Genomic DNA, 23,389 nt, shown 5'->3' on the forward strand with positions numbered 1-23,389 from the left:
GTCTCGGCTCCTCCCCACAAGAGCTAACCCCCCTCTGGGAAGAACTCTCCCAAGGGGGTTAGCTTGCTGGCGCGCTCCCTTGTGATACAATCAGCGGCTATAGCCGCCGAGTGTATCACTTGGCCCCGCCCCGACGCGCTGTGTCATTGATTTGATTGACAGCAGCGGGATCCAATGGCTGCGCTGCTATCAATCATCCAATGAAGAGCTGGGGGAAAGCAATATGGGATCACGCCCACGGAGATTTGGGGCTCAGGTAAGTAAAACGGGGGCTCGGGGGGGAGGGGCGGAGAGTGCAAGGTGTTTTTTCACCTTAATGCATAGGAAAAACACAAAGCTTTACAACCCCTTTAAGGATTCTGATGACTGAATAGAGTCACTTGCTGGTTGGATCAAGCCTTCTAGAGCTGGGAGAGTTGCAGCCTCAGTAAACATCCATCCTTGACCCATAAGTAGACACAAAGGGCCAAATTCACAGCGGAGATACGACGAAGTATCTCAGATACGCCGTCGTATCTCTCAGAGTATCTATGCGACTGATTCGTAGAATCAGTTACGCATAGATATCCCTAAGATCCGACAGGTGTAATTGTTTTACACTGTCGGATCTTAGGATGCAGTACCGCGGCCGCCGCTGGGGGGAGTTTGCGTCGTAAACCAGCGTCGGGTATGCAAATTAGGAGTTACGGCGATTCACGACGGATTTTCGCGTTCGCTACGTCGCCGCTAGTCTAGTTTCCCGTCGCAAAGTTAGTCGTCGTTTTTGGTGCCTTAACTTTACACAGCAATCGTATTGCTGTATAAAGTATGCCCGTCGTTCCCGCATCGAAATTTAAAAATGAACGTCATTGGCGTAAGCCGTCCGGGAATACGGAATTACGCTACGCGCGTCGCCGTTTGAAAAAATGACGTCATGGCGCGCAAAGCACGACGGGAATTACGAAACTGAGCATGCGCAGTAGGTCCGGCGCGGGAGCGCGCCTAATTTAAATGACACACGCCCATTTGAATTGGCCCGCCTTGCGCCGGAGGCCGCCGGCGTAGGTTTTTATCGCAAGTGCTTGGTGAATCAGGCACTTGCGATGAAAACTTGCGGCGGTGTAACGTATCTACGATACGTTACGCTGCCGCTCACCTACGTGAATCTGGCCCAAAGGAATGAAGTTATGGCGGTTTATTGAAGAGGAAAAGATTTGATAATTCCATCGAAAGAAGACATAAAAATTACATTTTTTGGATTGGTGATGGAAGTGATAACTTAAAACGCTTTTCTGTTTTATGAAGGAAATGTTGAACTTTGCAGAATGTGGAGAATCCTTTAAAAATAACATTACAAATAGGACAAGTATTATTTATATCGCTCGGGCTTTCATCTCTCTAGTTGTAAAATTGCCATAAAAAAGTGATTAAATTGGAAATTAAACTTTTATCACTGTGGTTTTAATGTGTGACATTTCAGGCTGCGAGACGATTCAAATGTCATGGTGAAGAAGCATGCATGCGAACAGCAAAAAAAAAAAAGTCCCAAGCAACGTTGTTCTATGGAATTGTGGAGAACTAGGAAGTCATTCCAGGCCACAAAGTTTGTGAGCGGCTAATTGATCTCTTGGAAACATTGCCATTAGGTTAAAATCAGACAACCCACTTAGTTGACTTATACTTTGAGTATGCAGTCTTGCCTCTATCTCTGGGGTTCCTTAACCACTTAAGACCCGGACCATTATGCAGGTTAAGGACCAGGCCCCTTTTTGCGATTCGGCACTGCGTCGCTTTAACTGACAATTGCGCGGTCGTGCGACGTGGCTCCCAAACAAAATTGGCGTACTTTTTCCCCCACAAATAGAGCTTTCTTTTGGTGGTATTTGATCACCTCTGCGATTTTTATTTTTTGTGCTATAAACAAAAATAGAGCGACAATTTTGAAAAAAATTCAATATTTTTTACTTTTTGCTATAATAAATATCCCCCAAATATATATATATATATATATATATATATATATATATATATATATATATATATATAAAAAAATCCTCAGTTTAGGCCGATACGTATTCTTCTACCTATTTTTGGTTAAAAAAATCGCAATAAGCACATTTGCACTATGTCGGCGTAAGGTAATTTACGTTGGCGTAAGTGCTTTGTGAATTCGGGCCATACAGTATAAACCTGAAGCAACTGATTCAGGCCCCTACATATTCCTTTAGATAGAGATACATTGATTTACATCGCATAAACTGTATATTTGTAAAATTAAATAAACACAATTGATTCCCTACAATGTAAGCATTAAATTGTAGTTACCCTTGGCCCAGTCTGTCCTGGAACACCTGGTGACCCGGGTGAGCCTGATACTCCTCTCTCCCCTTGTGGGCCAGCTGGGCCCATGATTCCAGTGTGACCTTTGTGTCCCGGTTTTCCAGGTTCTCCTGGTGGACCTTTCTCTCCCTGCATGCCTTTATCTCCTTTGTTACCTGAATCTCCCTAATAAAAAGAAAACAAGTAAAAAAAAGTCAATACACACTTTAGGGAGCCTAGATTCGTATTGTCGTTGCCTTTAAAGTGACTAATTTGGAAATTCTATAGTTTGGTGGCTCACAAGTTTTTTTAAAAGTTGAGACAAACTTACAACTTGATTGACGTTTTTTTTAGACATTCGCTCATCTTTAGCAGTTATCAAAACTCAGGCCTCGTACGAGCTGCGGTGGCTCAAAGCGATTGGCACTGCGCTGACAAGCCATTCACCTCTGCAGCTAGGGGTTCGGATCCCGGTCTCAGCTACATGTGAATTGAGTTTGGTGGTCTCAGCCCGGCTCCCGGTGGGTGTGCTATGCGAGGTAAGCCTGCGCTTAGTAACTCCCACCCCCCTCCCACAAAAACCACCATACTTACACGCACTCGAAATTGGGTTAACATGCATGCACTTTGACCACGTGGTCTCTAAAAAGAGAGGCGAAGGACTAACGGGGCTGGTTGAGCGGGCTAGATTCTCTCACTCCCTTATAGGGAGTCCCTCTGCCCCGTTGGGCTTCAAAGCGGAGCAGGTAGGGCGGGCTGTGTGGGAGGACCCCCTCACACCCGCCATTGCCACCCGGGGCATGGAGAAAGGTGGCAGATTGCCTCTGGGGAGGCCTGCCTACTGCCAACTCCTGCAGTCCGGCTCCTCTCTCGAGTACACGCACAAAATACACTTAAAAAAAAAACAAAAAAAACTCAGGCCTCGTGCACACGATAGGTTAACCTGAGGACAACGGTCTGAAGGACCGTTTTCATCGGTCAAAACCGATCGTGTGTGGGCCCCATAGGTTATTTAACTATAGGTTAACAAAAAGACAACTTGCTTTAAAATTAACCTATGGATTGGTAACCGATAGGTCAAAACCGATCGTTAGTAGGCACAACCATCGGTTAAAAAAACACGCATGCTTGGAAGCATTGAACTTCGTTTTTTTCAGCACGTCGTTGTGTTTTACGTCACCGCGTTCTGACACGATTGGTTATTTAACCTATGGTGTGTAGGCGTGACGGACCATCAGTCAGCTTCATCGGTTAACCGATGACAACGGTCCTTCAGACCGTTGTCCTCTGGTTAACCTATCGTGTGTACGAGGCTTAAGGCACAACATCAAGCAGAATGATACACATCTTACCCTCTCTCCCTTTGGTCCTGGATCACCTGATTTGCCAACAGAACCCTAAAGACAGAAGGGAATGGAAACCATAAATGTGATGTGAAACAATGTACAAATGAGGAAAGGACAGGGATGGGGGCAGAGCACAAGAAGAAATAAAGGTGGAGGATAAAGATTGATTTAGTACAGGGGTCTCCAAACTTCCCAAGCAAAGGGCCAGTTACTGATTTTCAGACTTTAGGAGTGCCATGCTCAGTAGTAAATGCCCCAGCATCAGAAGGAGTAAAGCTCATCAGAATTCCGACGAATTCCATCGGAGTAAAATAAAACATGTTCTATATTTAAACTCTGATGGAATTCGTCAGAATTTCCACTGGAATTTTTCCGATGGGGCATACACATGGTCGGAATTTCCTATGGAAAAAGTCTGTGTGTACGCGGCATTAGGCTTGGTGGTCAGTGGGAGTAGAAGAATTTGATAGCACCAGTGGTCAGCAGGTGGTGGAGTTGTGCCCCATCATTGGTATCAGTGGGGGAACCAGTGCCCTATCATTGGTGTCAGTGGGAGAAATTATGCCCCACTGTTGGTGTCAGTTGAAGAAATGGTACCTTATTGTTGGTGCCAGTAGGGGGGGAATAGTGCCTCAAGGGCCAGATGAAGGCAATCAAAGGGCTGCAGTTGGCCCACGGGCCACAGTTTGGAGACCACTGATCTAGTAGATGGGCAGACAAATGTTAAAGGTAAAGGGATGGTGGAGAGGAAGGGTAAAGGAATGAACTGGGGAGAGAATAGCAAAATGGTTGGTAAGGGGAAAAGGAAAGGGAAAGAGAAATAGAACGACTGTGGAATAAAGGGCGTAGAGAAAAAGTAAGTTAAAGGTAGGGAAATGAGATAAGAATGTTAAAGAGAAAGGAAAAAGAGCCAAGTAAAGGGGGTGCAACATTTGGAAGGTGAAGGGTAGGGATGGTGAATAGAAATGGGGGAAAATCGGGAAAGGGACGGAACTGGTGGAAAGGAATGGAGCAGTGGAGAGAAATAGAGATGAAGGAGAAGAGGAAAAAATTGAGGACTAAAAAGGGAGAAATTTGGGGAAGGGGGAAAACAAGGACATGGCATAGCAGAGGTAGATGAAGGGTATCGAAAAAGGGTGAGGAGTAGTAGAAGGGGAATTGGAAGGGTTAAAGAGAAAGACTGGAGATACAAAAAAACAGGAAGGACCAGGGTTAAAACGAGCAATGCGGAGGGTTAGAAGTAAGTGTAAACGTTGGGGAAAGGAAACCTACCTCTTTACCAGGTGGACCACTCTCTCCAGGTGCTCCCTAGAAACAGACAGACATGTTTACTTCTCAAATAAAATTAATATTTTTTTTTGTTTAAGAATTTCGTCAAAATGCAATGAATACGATACATTTCTTTTTTTTAACATTTAAATTTTCATATGAATGTGAGTGCTACCAAATCTTAAGATCATTTTTGGTTTGGAAAGGGCTGACTGTGTATAGTTATCAGGGTTTTTTTTCAGCGGGAATGCGGCGGGGATGCAGTTCCGGCACCTCCAGCACTAAATGTATGTTATGGCAATGGGTGTGCTGAAGGGTCCATGGCTGGTGGGGGAACTATTGTTGCCGAAGATCTATGTCATGGATAGTGTTGAGCGGGATACGCCATATTCGATTTCGCGATATATCACAAATATATAGCCGAATATTCGAGAAATATTCGCTAAAATCGAATATTCGTGATATTTTATCCAAATGAAATTTTTGCGAAATTTCGCTATTGCGAATGCGAAAATAATTGCGAAATTTCGACAAGTGCGGTAGGAGAACTCTGATTGGCTCATGCTGAAATCGAATATTCGTGATATATTATCGAAATTTCGCAAATGCGAATGCGAAATTGATTGCGGAATTTCGACAACTGTGGTAGGAGAACTCTGATTGGCTCCGATGCAAAAGAAGGGCGGAGAAAGTATTCGCTAATATTCTGAAATCGAATATTCGTGACATTTTATCCAAAAAACAATATTGCGAAATTTCGCTAATGCGGATGCGAAAATTATAGCAAAATTTTAACAACTGTGGTAGGAGAACTCTGATGCAAAAGAAGGGCGGAGAAAATAATCACGCAATATTCCTATTGCCGAATATTCGCATTGCGAATATTCGGCAATATAAAATGATCGCTTCAGCTACTCGGCCCAGTGTCTCTAATCATACCAGCAATGCTTTTAGACATCGATGGAGATCACTAGGATGTGATCTGTTTTAAAAATAAAATTGAAAAAATGCGAATATTCGGAATAGCGAATATTGGCTGCGAAATTAGATATATTCGCGAATACTCGAATATGCCATATTCGAGCCGAATATTCGCAATACGAATATTCGTGAGCAACACTAGTCATGGATATGCAGTAGTCTGTCAGCTTACCTGTTTTCATCTGTTCATTAGAAACCTGACCCTGTTCTGGTTCCCTTTTTATCACTTTCTCTTCCTGTATGGCCCCACCCAGACCATCCCAGGAAGTCTATATTAACTGTTGCACTACAGGTCTGCAGTGCTGTTCAACAGTGTTGCTTTGCTTAAGTTCCTGTCTGCAGTGTGCTACTATTGTCTTCCTGTGTACCGTTTTTGGCTTGTCCCTGACTTCTCCTGTTTGCCTGTGCCCCTGACGTTTTGCCTGTCTCTTGGTTACCCTTGTCTGCCTGTTGCCCTGACCTCGGCCTACCCATCACTACCATTTTTCCTGCCTGCTGCTTCCCCTCTCTCCCTGCGGAGTGTGACCTAGGGGATCCCAGGGGTCGCGACCTGGATCCAGCTGCGGCAAAGGCCAACCTCACCACTAGAGGCTCTGGTGAACACAAAGCTGGGTCTTAGACTCCACGCCCTGGGTGATATTGGGTTCGCGCTTCCTCCCTGATAGCAGCAGTCGGCTATAGGGTTCACTACCCTGAGGGGCATCCCTGACCCCAACGGGGTGCACTTGTCACCTGGCTACGGGTGACCTGACAATCTATTTTTGCATGACAGTCTATTGTTGCTGGGAAGGGCTATTATTGTTGCTGGTGGGAAATCTATTGTTGCTGGGGGCTTATTGCTACTGAAAGAGATCTACTGTTGAAGGAGGGGTCTATTGTTGCTAGCTGGTTGGGAATCTATTGTTGCTGGGGGGCATATATTTTTGTGTGACAGTTTATTGTTGCTGGGGAGGTCTATTGTTGCTGGTTGGGCTTGTGTTGCTGGGGGGGGGGGGGGGGTTCAATTGTTAAGGGAAGGGGTCTATGGTTGCTGGCTGCTGGAGAGTCTATTGATGCTGGGCTGACTGCTGTGAAATCTGTTGTTGCTGCCGGGGTCTATTGTTGTTGGGGTCCATTGTTGCTGGTGGAATCTATTGTTGCTGGGAAAGGTCTATTGTTGCTGGCTGCCGGGGATCTATTTGACTGCTTTTCTTGTTATTAAAACATTCCATAACAATTAATCATCACCACAAAATGATGATAATTGGCTGTGTATTCTAAAAGGAATGGTATTGGGAGGTGGATAGGAGGTGGAACCAAGGGACGTTGCTCGAGGGTGGGAAGGGGGCAGAGACAAGTAGTGCACCTATTCTCTGAGAAAAAAAGCTCTGATAGTTTTAATAGCATGCAATAGTTATACTGCTAAGAAGGACGGAGGGGGACTCTGATGGGGACCCTGATTTAAGGGGGTTCTAATGGGACCCTGATGTAAGGGGATCACTCCAAAAGTGAGCTCTGATGCAGACCTCAATGTAAGGTGTTTATCTAAATCTTTATTATCTTTAATTTAAGGTATATCTAAAGACATGTTTTTATTTTTTGGCTGCATCAGGGAAAATTAGAACCCTCTGTCTGATGTGTATTGGTATCTGGGGGATTTACATTTTCTATACAGTATGTCCTGGTGACCATTGTCAAGTGAAGGGAAATCCAACATTTTGCCTTGTCACTGGAACAGAAATAGAGTGGTAATCTTCCAATCATTGGACATTAGTTCCAGTTAGACATGTGCAATTCATTTAGTTCCAAATTAGTTTTGTAACTAATTTAGACAAATTCGCTCATTTGGAAATAACCGAATTTCCGATTTTTTGAAATTCCGAAAATAAGAACAAAAATCTGAAAATTCTAAATCCCAAAAACCCGAATATCAGACACAATAATCAACTAATAATAACTTAACTATTACTAACTATTAAATTATAGGTATCGGAAATTTGGCTGTTAGTGAACGTAACGAATACAAATTTATCAAAAGTTACAAATTATCCAAAATAATGAATGGCATATCTAAACAAATGGAACAAACTAATAATAATAAATACCAATAATAATAATTTATTATTATTAATTATTATTTAGTTTCGTTACATTTGTTTAGTTGTGGCATTCGTTATTTCATTAACAGCCAAATTTGAACTGAAATTACAATACCTATAATTTAATAGTTAGTTATTATTTGTTAGTTAGTTCATATTTCGAATTTTTGGGATTTTTGGATTTTCGTTCGTTCAAATTTTTGGATTTTCCTTTCTTATTTCTGGATTTTCAAATATTAAAATTTTCTAATTACAAATTTTTGAGGTTCCGAATTTGTCGAATTTACTAATTTAGAATTTCGTAAATTAGTAAAATGAAATCTCACTAGAAAAGAAATAGAGGGGTAATCTTCCAATCATTGGACATTAGTTCCAATTAGACATGTGCAATTCATTTAGTTCCAAATTTGTTTTTAACTCATTTAGACAAAATTGTTAATTTGGAAATAATCGAATTTCCGATTTTTTGAAATTCCTGAATTTTTACAAATATTCGGAAATTAGAAAACGTGGAAATTAGAAAATATGGAAATCCCAAAAACCTGAATATCTGACATAATAACTAACTAATAATAACTTAACTATTACTAACTATTAAATTATAGGTATCGGAAATTTGGCTGTTAGTGAACGTAACGAATACGAATTTATCCAAAGTTACGAATTATCTGAAATAATGAATGGCATATCTAAACAAATGGAACAAACTAATAATAATAAATACCAATAATAATAATTTATTATTATTATTAATTATTATTTAGTTTCATTTCATTTGTTTAGATGCGGCATTCGTTATTTCATTAACAGCCAAATTTGAACTGAAATTACAATACCTATAATTTAATAGTTAGTTATTATTTGTTAGTTAGTTCGAATTTCAAATTATTGGGATTTTTGGATTTTCTTTCGTTCAAATTTTTGGATTTTCCTTTCTTATTTCTGGATTTTCAAATATTCAAATTCCAAATTTTTGAGGTTCCTAATTTTCGAATTTACTAATTCCGAATTTTACAATTTTTTTTAATTTCCGAATTTCGAATTTTCGATTTTTCGAATTTAAGAATTTTTGAATTTATGAATTCTGAATGTGTAAATTCCAAATTTTCGAATTTATGAATTGACAAATTTTTCGAATTGACGAATTTTGGAATTTACAGAAAAAAAAAATGAAATGAAAACTGACACATTTTTTTGGCAGTGCACATGTCTAGTTCCAGTTACAAATAAGAGGGGATTTCTCTTACTCCGCTTACTTCCTGTTGTGTCTCCAGGACTGGAAGTGAGAGGAAATGTCCCCAAAAACAGATGGCAAAAAAAAAAACTAAAATGAAATCTAACTGCCCCCTACTCTTTCCAAAATGAAATGCAGCTATTGGGACATATACAATCCTAAATGATTTACCCTCATTATTTTATTTTTTGGAGAATAATTTATCTCTATTCTTGTCTCTCATAAAAAAATCCCACCCTACATGTACCTCTATACCTGTGTTTCCCTAGAGAAAGGTGAGTGTGCATGTTGATGGCTAAAAATACAGCCTCTAAAATTATTTTGCAAAGATCTATTATATGAAGTCTGTATATGACACGCATTACATGTATAACATTTGTACATTTCTGTAAAAAAACATTTTTTTTACAATTTGAACTGAATAAGCATCCTTGAAGAACTGGGCTTTGTTCCAAGAAATGCAATGAATGAAAATCAGCATATGCAAGATTATTTGTGATGTATACAGTATAACAACAGGAAATAATAATCAAATTCATAATCATAACAATAGCAATCATAATAATAATCATCATAATCATAGTAGTAGTATTAATAATAATAATAATAATAATAATAATAATAATAATAATAGTGATAATAATAATAATAATGTATTAAGGGCAATAATATTAACAATGCTGTAATAAAGGCAATAATAATAATCATAATAATAATAATAATAATAATAATCATAATAAAATAGTAAAGGCAATAATATTAACAATGTTGTAATAAAGGCAATAATAATAATCATCATCATAATAATAATAATAATAATAATAATAATAATAATGCTGTATAGGGCTTTTTCATGTTTTTTTATAAAAAAAAGTATAAATGTTAAAGAGCTTTCTTTTATGCAGAAAAAATAAAACATTGTGGGGAAGATCCACATAGATCTGCACCCGCGCAGCGTATCCGAGATACGCTACGCCGCCGCACCTTACCTGGCGTTCTTTTAAATCCTCAAAGATTTTGCGCTGTAAGTTACGGCGGCGTAGTGTATTTCTGGCGGCGGAATTCAAATTGGCGATTAGGGGGCGTGTTTCATTTAAATGAAGCGCGTCCCCGCGCTGAATGAACTGCGCATGCTCCGTTTCGAAAATTCCTGCCGTGCATTGCGCGAAATGACGTGGCAAGGACGTCATTTTTTAAACTTAGACGTGACTTACGTCCATCCCGATTCACGGACGACTTACGCAAAAAAAAGAAAACATTCAAATTTCGACGCGGGAACGACGGCCACACTTAACATGGCAAATCTAACTATACGCCGCAAAAAAAGCAGCTTTAACTATACACCGGAAAAAGCCGACTAGAGACGACGTAAGAGAATGTGACGGCCGTGCGCACGTTCGTGGATCGTCGGAAATAGCTAATTTGCATACCCGACGCGGAAAACGACGCAAACTCCACCCAGCGGACGCCGAAGTATTGCATCTAAGATCCGAAGGCGTACAAAGCCGTACGCCTGTCGGATCAAACTCAGATGCCCTTGTATCTTGGTTTGAGGATTAAAACTAAAGATACGACGCAGGAAATTTGAAAGTACGCCGGCGTATCAGTAGAAATACTGTGGATCTGGCCCTGAAATTCTTTTATAATTGTGTTCTAGACAAATGATCTTTCCCATGACACTGTGTTGCAGCAATAGAAATCACACAATTACAAATTGGTGTATAAAAAAAGTTTTTTTTTTTTTTAGTGAACAACAGCTTTAAAATTAGCTGGTCTAGATACTTCACGTCCTGATCTTATACCATCCCTACAATATACATATACTGCAGGGATATGTGAAATTATTAAAATAAATTGCATATCCACCAAGTCAACCCAACGCGTTTCAACTTACATAAAGTCTTCATCAGGGGATAAGGAAGTGGAAACAATCCTACACACATCAAAAAGGCAAAAGAACATGCATATTGAAATCTATATTACATTTTACTAGATTCTACATGATTTTATTATTTTCATGTGACATTTAAAGCAAGTATAATACACATACAAGATATGATCGAGACTGGATGTCCAGACCGGCATTGAAATGGCTCAGTGTTGTCGGTCTGGACATCCAATCACGTTCATATCTTTGTAAGTGTATTATAGTTGCTTTGAATGTCATATGAAAATAATAAAGTCATCTACAATCTGGTAAAATTTCATATAAATTTCATTATGTATTTTCTTATGCTTTTTTTTTTTTTTTGTAGGTAGGTTCGCTTCCACTTCTTTTTCCCCTGATGAAGACTTTATGTAAGTTGAAACGCGTTGGTTTGACTTGGTGGATATGCAATTTATTTTAATAATTTCACCTATCCCTGCGCTGTCTATGTATATTGTAGAAATGGTTTAAGATCAGGACGTGAAGTGCAGCCAATTTGAAACCCGTTGTTCAATAAAAGATGTTCTTGTTTTACACACCAATTTTGTAATTGTGTGATTTCTATTGCTGCAACAAAGTCCCATGGGAGATACCTTTTGTCTTGTGTATCAGGGATGGAGCAGCCTTTTTGTCCCATGATATAATTGCTACTCTCTGCTTATATTTGTGTTCAGTCTGAGTTCTCATATACTACAAATCCCCCCCCTCTCCTTTACTTTAAATCAGTACTACTATGCAAAACTTTTTATTTATTTTTGGGGATAGTGAGGGTTATAACCCCTGTCAGTTTTTTTTTTGCCATCTGTGTCCCAACTTCCTGTCCCATAGCCAAAACAGGAAGAAATAGAATAAATCCCGGCAAAGTAAGGGAATCCCTTAGGACCCGACAGGTCCTCAGAACAAGCATCCCTATTGGAAGATTTCCCCTCTATTACTTTTTAGGGGAAACCCCAAAATTTTGCATTTTTTAACTTTTACTTTCAATGATAATGGTAAACAGGACAAATAGAGAGGATGAATCTCCTTAACCGGTTCCCGACCGGTGACTTGACGTTAAGGTTCCCCTATCGAGATGGTTCCTGAAAGGACTGCGCAGGCGCAATCCTTGCCGACGGAAATCTCCGAACCTCGGCCGGCATCCAGGCTCATTCTTTACCATCCCTGTGGATTGGAGGATGTTAAAAAAAAGAGCCAGGAGGCCGAGCGAGCGGAGCGAGCCATCTGAGCGAAGCGAGGACGTGAGGCCGACTGGCCACTTTCCTCAAATTCCACGTCGCCCTGGATTCCGGCTGAGGATTGGAGATTTCCGTCGATAAGGATTGCGCCTGCGCAGTCCTTACCGGAACCATCTCGATAGCCGGAACCATATCGTCAGATCACCGGCTCACGCAGATATACTGCAGCAGAATGGCTCTCCTGGGCGAAATCCCATATATATACTGTGGAGCTTTGCCCAGGAGAGCCACCAGAGGGCGCGTTTCACATTGGGGAACCCGATGCGCATGGCCGGCAGGGGCGATCACCGCCAGCCACGCGCGATCACGTGCACGAGCGGCAGCAGGGGAGTTTGTGTGTGTAAACACACAAATCCCCATGCTCTCAGAGGAGAGATGACAGAGCATGTGTTTCTACAAAGTAGGAACAGCGATCTGTCATCTCTCCTAGTCAGTCCCATCCCCCCACAGTTAGAACACACACATAGGGAGCACAGTTAGCCCCTTGATTAGTGTTAACCCCTTCCCTGCCAGCGACATTTGCATAGTATTTAGTGCATATTTATAGCGCTGATTGTTCTGTATATATCAATGGTCCCAAAAATGTGTCAAAAGTTTTTGGGGGATATTTATTATAGCAAAAAGTAAAAAATATAGATTTTTTTTCAAAACTGTCGCTCTATTTTTGTTTATAGCGCAAAAAATAAAAACCGCAGAGGTGATCAAATACCACCAAAAGAAAGCTCTATTTGTGGGAAAAAAAGGACGTCAATTTTGTTTGGGAGCCACTTCGCATGACCGCGCAATTGTCAGTTAAAACAAAAAATGGCCTGGTCATTGAGCAGCCAAATCTTCTGGGATTGAAGTGGTTAATAAGGGGCAAAGACAGCAATAACAACCTAACAGGTGTTCTTGTCCCTTACCACTCTAACCAGAAAGAAAAAATAAAGTTTTGCCCTCAGTTATACTTTACATTAGGACATAATAACATATAACCAATGTCAATATATTGTAGCTGATGCCATTTACTTACAGGTGGTCCTTTAGGTCCTTGAAATCCTGGGATTCCAGCAGTGCCTGTGTCACCTTTGCTTCCCTTGGGGCCCTAAATTGAATGGGTAAAATTATTACATCTCCAATAAAGACAGAGAAAGAAACCAAAATGAAAAACAAGCATGTTTATTGATCTTTACCATCAAGCCCGGAGGTCCTTGGCTCCCTGGAGGGCCAGATACTCCATTCTTACCCTATAATATAAAAAGTAACAAGAATTGACTCAGAGTTATGCTAACATGGTATAAAACTTTGATCCCCTCTTTTTTTTTTTTAAAGCATGTACAGGTGGGCATAAAGAATATTACAAGGTACAGGTGCATCACATAGTAGTGCAGTAGTTTTAAACACATAAAAAGTCATACAGTAGGTGAACCCGATTTTGTGTCAATCTTGCTCTCTTTCTCGGCGAGATTGAGCACCTACGAGCCCCATCGCGGGAGCCAGCGCCGAGCTGGCTTGCCGCGATGGAGACAGAGCCGTCATAGAAGCGACGGGAGATCCGACTTGGATTCCCGCCAATTCTACACGTGTGCGGCGTTTGTTATGAATCCTGAGGGGGAAGTCCCCGCCGGATTTTAAATAAAAATCCGGCATGGGTTCCCCCCTCAGGAGCATACCGGGCCCTTAGGTCTGTTATGGGTTGTAAGAAGAGCCCCCCCCTACGCCGAAAAAAACGGCGTAGGGGGTCCCCCTACAATCCATACCAGACCCGTATCCAAAGCACGCTACCCGGCCAGCCAGGAAGGGAGTGGGGACGAGCGAGCGCCCCCCCCCTCCTGAGCCGCACCAGGCTGCATGCCCTCAACATGGGGGGGGTTGGGTGCTCTGGGGCAGGGGGGCGCACTGCGGCCCCCCACCTCAGAGCACCCTGTCCCCATGTTGATGAGGACAGGGCCCCTTCCCGACAACCCTGGCCGTTGGTTGTCGGGGTATGCGGGCGGGAGGCTTATCGGAATCTGGGAGCCTCCTTTAATAAGGGGGCCCCAGATACCGGCCCCCCACCCTAAGTGAATGAGTATGGGGTACATCGTACCCCTACCCATTCACCTGCAAGAAAAGTGGTAAAAACACAAATAAACCACACAGGGTATTAAAATATTTTATTTTTCTGCTCCGGAGGCCTCCCCTGTCTTCTTTATTAGCTCTTTTACCAGGGGGAGCTTCTTCTTTGACGTCTTCGGGTGGGTGGGGGCTGCCGTCTGGTTCTCTTCCACCGCCGGGGGGAATCGCTTTTAAAAAAGCCCCCACCCCCCGGCGGGTTTCCTCCGGCGTCTTCGGCGGGGGGGCTTCTTCTTCCGCTATCCCGACGGGTCTTCTCCGCTATCCGGGGGGTCTTCTCAACTCTCCGGGGGTCTCCTTCTATGTTCGCCGCTCTCCGCTGTTGACTCTGCGCACCCCGGTTCTTCGTCTCGCTGTCCGGTGCCTTCTTCCGTGCTGTACGTCTTCTTCTCCTTCCGTGCTGTGAGTTCTTCTTCCGTGCTGTGACGTCATGTTCTTCACTTCTCTTCTTCTCCCGATGTTGACACGCCGGCTCTTCTCGCTGAAATGACTGATGCGCGCCTTGCATCGGACCTATATAGGCCTCACAGTCCCATCATGCTCTGTACCTACCCATGTGATACCTACCACGTGGGTAGGAATCACATGGGTAGGTACAGAGCATGATGGGACTGTGAGGCCTATATAGGTCCGATGCAAGGCGCAGAAGCAAACGAATACGTGAGCAGCGCCCGCATATGAAAGCGGTGTTCAAACCATACATGTGAGGTATCGCCGCAATTGGTAGAGCGAGAGCAATAATTCTAAACCTAGACCTCCTCTGTAACTCAAAACATGCAACCTGTAGAATATATATAAACGTCGTGTCGTGTGTACGGCCGACCGGACAGGTTTCCAGCGGACATTTGTCCAGCCGACCGCTTTCCGGCGGACAAATGTTTCTTAGCATGCTAAGAAAAATGTCAGCTGGAAACCTGTCCGTCGGACATGTTCGGTCGTCTGTACAGACTCACCGGACATGTCCGATCGGCCGCCATCCCTCGCATGCGTCGAAGTGATTCGACGCATGCGTGGAAGCATTGAACTTCCAGGGCCGCGCACGTCGTCGCGTCGACGGCGCGGCCACGTCACCGCGTGTACGCGCGGATTTCTGTCTGATGGTGTGTACAACCATCAGACAGAAATCTCCGGGCGGACATGTCCGCTGAAAACGGTCCGGCGGACCGTTTTCAGCGGACAGTTCGTCCGTCTGTACGAGGCCTTAGGGTAAAAGTTTGATGCCATTCCACGAGCGGGCGCAATTTTGAAGCGTGACATGTTGGGTATCAATTTACTCGGTGTAACATTATCTTTCACAATATAAAAAAAAATTGGGCTAACTTTACTGGTGTCTTATTTTTTTATAAAAAAAAAAGTGTATTTTTCCCCATCACCGCAAATACGGTGTGACAGAAAGTATTGCAACGACCGCCATTTTATTCTCTAAGGTGTTAGAATAAAAAATATATATAATGTTTGGGGGTTATTAGAAGGGAAAGAGATGGCTATATTAGCTTTCCTGGTTGTCTTGTCATACCAACGGCCACCACAAGATGGAGCAGGATCGCAGAAGGCCGCAAATCTACGGCCTCAATTACTGGTCGGAGCGGTCCGACGCGATCGCGCGGCAGGGGAGGTGGGGGCGCACGGAGACGCAGGATACCCCAGCTGTGCCGCCCCGGGCGGCAGGTCGCTAATTCTAGACGCAATTGCGACCTGGCGCCCGGGGTTTGTCGAACCTTTTGTTAAGGTCATCTTATTGCATACACTCTTAATGACATTTTCTTGCCAGCTCATTTTCCAATCTATAATTTATTTTATATTCTTAAGTGTTGTTGTTTTTTTTCATTATACATTGTACATAGTGCTACAGCACTAAATAACTTGTAAACAAAATCAAGATTTTAAAAATATATATAATTTAATAATACAAAAAATAAAAGGCATTTCACATATAATTAAATGAAAACTGCTTGGTATATACAATTTATTTATTTTATTTATTTATTTCAGGTACTTATATAGCGCCGTCAATTTACACAACTCTTTAAATATACATTGTACATTCACATCAGTCCCTGCCCTCAAGGAGCTTACAATCAGAGGGTCAGATTTACGAAAGTTTTCATCGCAAGTGCCTGATTCACCAAGCACTTGCGATGAAAACCTACGCCGGCGGCCTCTGGCGTAAGGCGGGCCAATTTAAATGGGCGTGTGCCATTTAAATTATATATATATATATATATTTGCCAGCACACCAGGGATCATTTAAAAAAACGTCCAAAAATTTAATGCATATCTATTGATCCAAAAGAGCAACGTTTCGAGGCCACGCAGGACCTCTTCGTCCTCTTTTGCCTGACGAAGAGGTCCTGCGTGGCCTCGAAACGTTGCTCTTTTGGATCAATAGATATGCATTACATTTTTGGACGTTTTTTTAAATGATCCCTGGTGTGCTGGCGAATATATATATATATATGATTTGCTTTCCGGTTCCCAGCCGGTGATCGTTTCAGCACCCTTTTACTTCTTGACCATTTCGCCGGAAGGTGTGCAATCGGAATATTTTTGGGATGCCATTTAAATTAGGCGCGTGCCCGCGCCAGACCTACCGCGCATTCTCCATTTCCGAACTCCCGCCGTGCTTTGCGCGCTGTGACGTCATTTTTTCGAACGACGACGCGCGTAGCGTAATTCCGTATTCCCGGATGGCTTACGCAAACGACGTTGATTTTTAAATTTCGACTCGGGAACGACGGCCATACTTTAGACAGCAATACACATGCTGACTAAAGTTAAGGCACCAAAAAAAAGTGTAACTTTGCGACGGGAAACTAGACTAGCGGCGACGTAGCGAACGCGAAAAACCATCGTGGATCGCCGTAACTCCAAATTTGCATACCCGACGCTGGTTTACGACGCAAACTCCCCCCAGCGGCGGCCGCGGTATTGCATCTTAAGATCCGACAGTGTAAAACAATTACACCTGTCGGATCTTAGGGCTATCTATGCGTAACTGATTCTATGAATCAGTCGCATAGATAGAACAACAGATACGACGGCGTATCAGGAGATACGCCGTCGTATCTGCTTTGTGAATCTGGCCCAAAGTTCCCCAACTCACATTCATATATACACATACTAGGGACAATTTAGACAGGTATCAATTGTAACGACACCCCAAGTATGAAAGGGGTTAAAACCGTTTAGGATATTCCCTTTCCGAGCACCAAGGTAGCTACCGATACTCCAGTCAGGCGAACAAGACCCATAAGAATAATTCTCCCTCAATAACAAGACAAACGCTCTGTCTTGAGGTTTCAAGCAGGACTGACAATCTTTATTAAAAAAAACACAAGTTTTATACACAGTCAAAAGAGGAGGTGCATCATATTACTCTGGAAATACACCTGTGACCAGACCTAATCAACATGCTAATTACCTAATTCCTTTTAGCAGCCTGGCTGTCTCCTGAACTTCAATACACATTATCACAGGAATCCTTATATACAATACAGGGTCAATTAGCCCAAGCCCCCATGAAAGGATACTTAGAAGTTAGTCTGGATTCATTAACATTACAACAGACAACAGCCAGGTGTCTGAGGGTTATGACATTAGCATCATTAAGCAATAGACGGTCGGACTGTTACATTGAACTTCCTGGAATGCCCAAATAACAGCTTCATATTTCAGAAATTGTAAATGAATATTACTGTCCCATTTTAAGTAGTGCAAGATATAATTTCTCAGTCACCCTATGCCCCTAATAGACATAGGGTGATTTAGACATAAGAGGTGCATGGGGAGCTACAGCTATGGTATCTCATACTTTCTATGGGATTCTGGGTTCCACGGGCCCTTCCGTTACAACAATTACCCTACCACCATGTCTGTGTAGTGTGAGAGGAAACCCACGCAGGTACAGGGAGAACATGCAAACTCCAGGCAGGTAGTGTCGCGATTGGGATTCAGACCGGTGATCCTCTTGTTGCAGGGGGAAAGCGCTAACCACTACACCACTGTGTTGCCCAATGCACAATGTACACTATATTACCAAATGTATTAGGACGCCTGCCTGTACACGTACATGAACTGTAATGGCATCCCAGTCTTAGTCCACAGGGTTCAATATTGAGTTGGCCCACCCTTTGCAGCTATAACAGCTTCAACTCTTCTGTGAAGGCTGTCTACAAGGTTTAGGAGTGTGTCTATGGGAGTGTTTGACCATTCTTCCATTTGTGAGATCAGGCACTCATGTTGGACGAGAAGGCCTGGCCACGAGCCCTACTGGCAAAAGTGAGATACCACCACACCATTGAGCTTAGGGAGAAACCAAATGCATACTTATACAAATAAAACTATGTCGACAACCACCCAGCCGACAACTAAAATATCCTATCACTTAGCAACCTAAATAAGAGGTTACTACAAAAGATAATTGCACTCTCTACTAGACCATGGAAGGTTGTACATTTGTAGTAAAACGTTTTACTATAGTAATAATTTCATATAACTATAACTAGTAACATAAAACATTCTAGTCAACTTGCTAATTTCCCAGCTTCAAACGGGAATATAGGGCCAAATCCTCAAAAGGGATACGCAGGCGGAACTGCTGTTCAGCCTGCGTATCCCTGTGCCTATCTTTGGAACTGATCCTCAGAAGCAGTTTTCCAAAGATAGTCAGAAGATCCGACATCTGTAAGACACTTACACTGTCAGATCTTAGGATGCAGTACCGCATCCGCCGCTGGGGGCATTTCGCGTTGAAATGCCGCTTTGTGTATGCAAATGAGGACTTACGGAGATCCACAAAGCTTTTCAGCTTTGTTTTTTCTGCGTAAGTTTACGTTTTGCATACGTAAAATTAGGGATGCTTTTACAAAGTGTAAACTAGTTACACCTTGTAAAAACAGACCTTTTTTTCGATCGCCGCTATTTTTTTAAAATTTAGATTTTTTTTTTCAGCGCGTAACTTTTTTTTTACCCGACGCAACTTTATTGTCCCGTCGCAATCCACAAAGCCCGGCGTAACGTAATTTTGTGCGCTGCCCGTCGGGAAAATGACGTCACGAGCATGCGCAGTACGGCCGGCGCGGGAGCGCGCCTCATTTAAATTGTCATCGCCCCCTGCAGAAGAGGACCGCCTTGCGCCGGAGACATTTAAGTTACACGGCCGAAAATTTCTAGGTAAGTGCTTTGTGGATCGGGCACTTAGGTAGAAATTTTCCGCCAGTGTAACTTAAATGGTAAAAGTTAAGTTAGGCTACGTTTTTGTGGATTTGCGAGTCGGTCTCCAGTTTTTGACAACCATTAGTAGATATTTCTGCCACAATACATTTCACAAAACGTCTAGTTTGTCTGGAATGCCCTGGAGCTTCTCCAGGCCATGTATTAAAAATCAAACATAATGCCAACTAATTGGGCTCTTATTAATTTAGAGCTGGGGTAGGCAGACAAAGATTTAAATAATTTTATAATAAGCAGAGATTGGTTCCTCAGGGTATTGGTATTATCTACTAGCATTCAATTATGAAAGATGGTTTGGAGATTCTCCAAGCCGGGGGGATTGGGTGAGAGCCAGACCAGTGTGTCAATATTGGTCTTTTTTTTGCCGGCCAACAGATGTAATGGTATTTCCCATCTTGTTCAAGCTGGAATTTAACTATTTTTTTCATGGTCCTCTCTCATGCTTCCTCCTCCCTGGCAAAGACTTGTGGCATATCTGATGCACTGATCCAGATACACACGTTTCTGTATAATAGGCTGTGCATATAAGTGGGTGCTGAAGTGACCTCCAGCTGGAACTGTGTCAAGTCAGAGCAAGAGAATGTCACCAGCACACCAAAGATCTCCAGAATGGGTCCAAACCTTTAATCAGCGATCACATCATTACAGAAGATTGCAATGTTTCAGAGCCACGCAGGCAGTGGCAGCTGGTGCTCAACATTTTTGGGGAGGCGCAAACAAACAGAAAAAAATACAAAAAAACATCAATTGCAGCCTCACTGTGCCCATCAAATGCAGCCACTGTGCCCATCAAATGCAGCCACTGTGACATCAAACGCAGCCACTGTGCCCATCAAACACAGCCACTGTGCCCATAAATTGCCACCACTGTGCCCATTAAGCGATGCCACTGTGCCATCAAGCGAAGCCACTGTGCGCATCAAACGCAGCCACTCTACCCATAAATTGCCACCACTGTGCCATCAAACTCAGCTACTGTAACCATCAATTGCTACCAGTGTGCCCCATCAATTGCCAGCAGTGTGCCCAATCAATTGCCAGCAGTGTGCCCCATCAATTGCCAGCAGTGTGCCCCATCAATTGCCAGCAGTGTGCCCCATCAATTGCTGCCGTTTTCTCCCATTAATTGCCGCCAGTTTCCCCCATCAATTGCCGCCAGTTTACCCCATCAATTGCCGCCAGTTTCCCCCATCAATTGCCGCCAGTTTCCCCCGTCAATTACCGCCAGTGTGCCCCGTCAATTACCACCAGTGTGCCCTGTCAATTGCCGCCAGTTTCCCCCATCAATTGCCGCCAGTTTCCCCATCAAATGCCGCCAGTTTCCCCCATCAATTGCCGCCAGTTTCCCCCATCAATTGCCGCCAGTTTCCCCCATCAATTGCCGCCAGTGTGCCCCATCAATTGCCGCCAGTTTCCCCCATCAATTGCCGCCAGTTTCCCCCATCAATTGCCGCCAGTTTCCCCCATCAATTGCCGCCAGTTTCCCCCATCAATTGCCGCCAGTGTGCCCCATCAATTGCCGCCAGTTTCCCCCATCAATTACCGCCAGTGTGCCCCATCAATTGCCGCCAGTTTGCCCCATCAATGATAAGCGTCCAATCACAGTGCCTGTCGCTACAGGTAACCAGACCCGGTGCACCTGTTGGCTGAGAGGTGGGTTAGTGTTAGGGAAGCGATTTATTCCCTAACACAATACTGTGTAAATAGCGAACGCACAGCAGTGCGCCAGCTGTTTACCAATTTGGAATCCCTATTCGAGCCGACGGCTCTAATCAGGCACTTCCAAAAACACCCCAGCCGCTGTTATTCAGATGCCCGGTGCCCGACAAGGCCGGACACCTGAATAGGGAGCAGCAGTGGTGACAATAGATAGATTCATGCAATGCATGAATCTATCTATTGGAGATTGACCGGTGCAGGAGAGACGGGTGCAGCAGATTGCAATGTTTCCTGCATGGCTCCGAAACATTGAAATCTGCTGTAACAATGTGATTACTGAATAAAGCTTTGGACCCATTCTGGAGATCCTTGGTGTGCTGGTGACATCATCTTGCTCGTGGCATATCTCCACATGTGCAGGTAGAGAGCTGGGTAGATGTCTGTGAACACGCCCCATAGCCATCTTTGCAAGGTCTTGTAGTAGAAGCCAGATCTCAGTTAAAGATGGTGGCACTGTAGAAGGGAAGGGGTGAAGGGAGAATTTTTTGCTTAAAGCAAGACAGCGCTGGACTTTGCTAGGTCTACAAAAGATCTGGAGCTAGAGCCCATAGCAGCGAAGAAAATAAAGTTATACACTTGGGTGGGTCCACAGAGCCCCCCTCATTACATCAGGGTCCCCAGAGAGCCCCCCTTATGTCAGGATATCCAGAGAGCCCCCCTTTACATCAGGGTCCTCAGAGCTGCTCCTCCTCTAGCAATACATATAAGCCTCCTTAAATTTCTTACCTTCTTTAAATTCACAACGTGTGAAGGGGGAGGGGCACTGGCAGCAGCCAGGTCTAAATGAGAAGGATCCACACTGGGAGGGAGCAGAGTTAGACAAACTGTGGCTGGTTGGTTGGTTGATAGAAACCAACCACTGAGGAAACCGCAAAGGTGTGGCAGCAGCCATCCCAGGACAGGACTGCAAGCCAGGAAAGTTCCGCTCTCTGCTGAATTCCGGGGGGCGGAGTCACGTGGTTGTTTGCTAGATGCTGGGCGGTCCTAGCAACCAACCACCACTGGAATGTCAGTCAGTGGCGAGCAGGTACCAGGACTCCCATCAGAGTATGACACTGCTGCACCCAGTGGGAGACTCTGGGTTATGAGCCGCAGATTAGGGGCTATAGCCCCAGAAGCCACCCCCTAGCGGTGCCACTGGCTGGACTCCATGGTCTAGTAAGTATTTTTTATTTTTTTACAGGACAGGGACAAGTGTTAGGAATTTTATTTTTCTGGGGGGGGGGGTAGGCAGAGTGAAGGTCTTTTTTACATTTTTACCAAAGATGGGGATACCTTCTAACATGAGTAGAAGGCATAAGGAGGGGCAGAGCTGTCTGTATTTACCCAAGACCACGCACATATAGAATAGTACCAATTACCAACAAGTTTCGATGACTGGGCATTGCCAAATCAGATACGTAAAATTGGGGTGGTCTAGTTTGCATTTAGGCTACCCTTCCCTTTGTGAACCTGGCTATCAGTAGGAGACATCACTGAGACATCGGAGAACATTTCACAGCCATGCCTAGTCACATCAAGGCTTCCTCTTCAACTTTTGAATTCATTATTAGATACCTTCATAAACAAGGCAAATTCTTCTACAAACTCACAATGCATTCAGATGGTGAATTCACGGGGAATATTTTATGAGACTGATCCTTTTATTTAGCGCACCATGAAATCACTAAAATATAGTTTATACCCTTAAGGTAGAGATATTATCATCTGTATTAAGTGGCTGAATTTAAAATGTGTTTCGCCAAAGGGAAGGTTTAGCGTGTTTCCAGTGAGCTACATTTTATGCTTTTATTGTACGATTTAGCTTAGTAGATCTAAACCCAATCACTCAAATTGTATATAAACTTTAAAGAACCCTGTCAGCAGTTCACTCTTTTATTCTAATTATTTAATTAGTACACCAATTCTATGGGGCATATTTATAGAGCAGTGATAAGAAAATGACTGCACTAGATATTGGTCAGACAAATACAGAA

The 23,389-nt window shown here is 43.2% G+C and overlaps 1 protein-coding gene across 1 annotated transcript in view; it reads right to left on the reverse strand.

The window, feature by feature from the left end:
* Nucleotides 1–23,389, reverse strand: part of COL22A1 (collagen type XXII alpha 1 chain) — a 513,833-nt gene that overhangs the window by 14,645 nt on the left and 475,799 nt on the right. The window contains exons 56-60 of the mRNA XM_040355007.1: nucleotides 13,541–13,594; nucleotides 13,381–13,452; nucleotides 4,917–4,952; nucleotides 3,651–3,695; nucleotides 2,305–2,484 (exon numbers count right to left, since the gene is read on the reverse strand). Of these exons, the coding sequence (XP_040210941.1) occupies nucleotides 2,305–2,484; nucleotides 3,651–3,695; nucleotides 4,917–4,952; nucleotides 13,381–13,452; nucleotides 13,541–13,594 (387 nt within the window). The remainder of the gene's footprint in view (nucleotides 1–2,304; nucleotides 2,485–3,650; nucleotides 3,696–4,916; nucleotides 4,953–13,380; nucleotides 13,453–13,540; nucleotides 13,595–23,389) is intronic.

The sequence above is a fragment of the Rana temporaria genome, chromosome 5 (assembly GCF_905171775.1).
Source record: "Rana temporaria chromosome 5, aRanTem1.1, whole genome shotgun sequence".
In the NCBI taxonomy this organism is placed as follows: domain Eukaryota; kingdom Metazoa; phylum Chordata; class Amphibia; order Anura; family Ranidae; genus Rana; species Rana temporaria.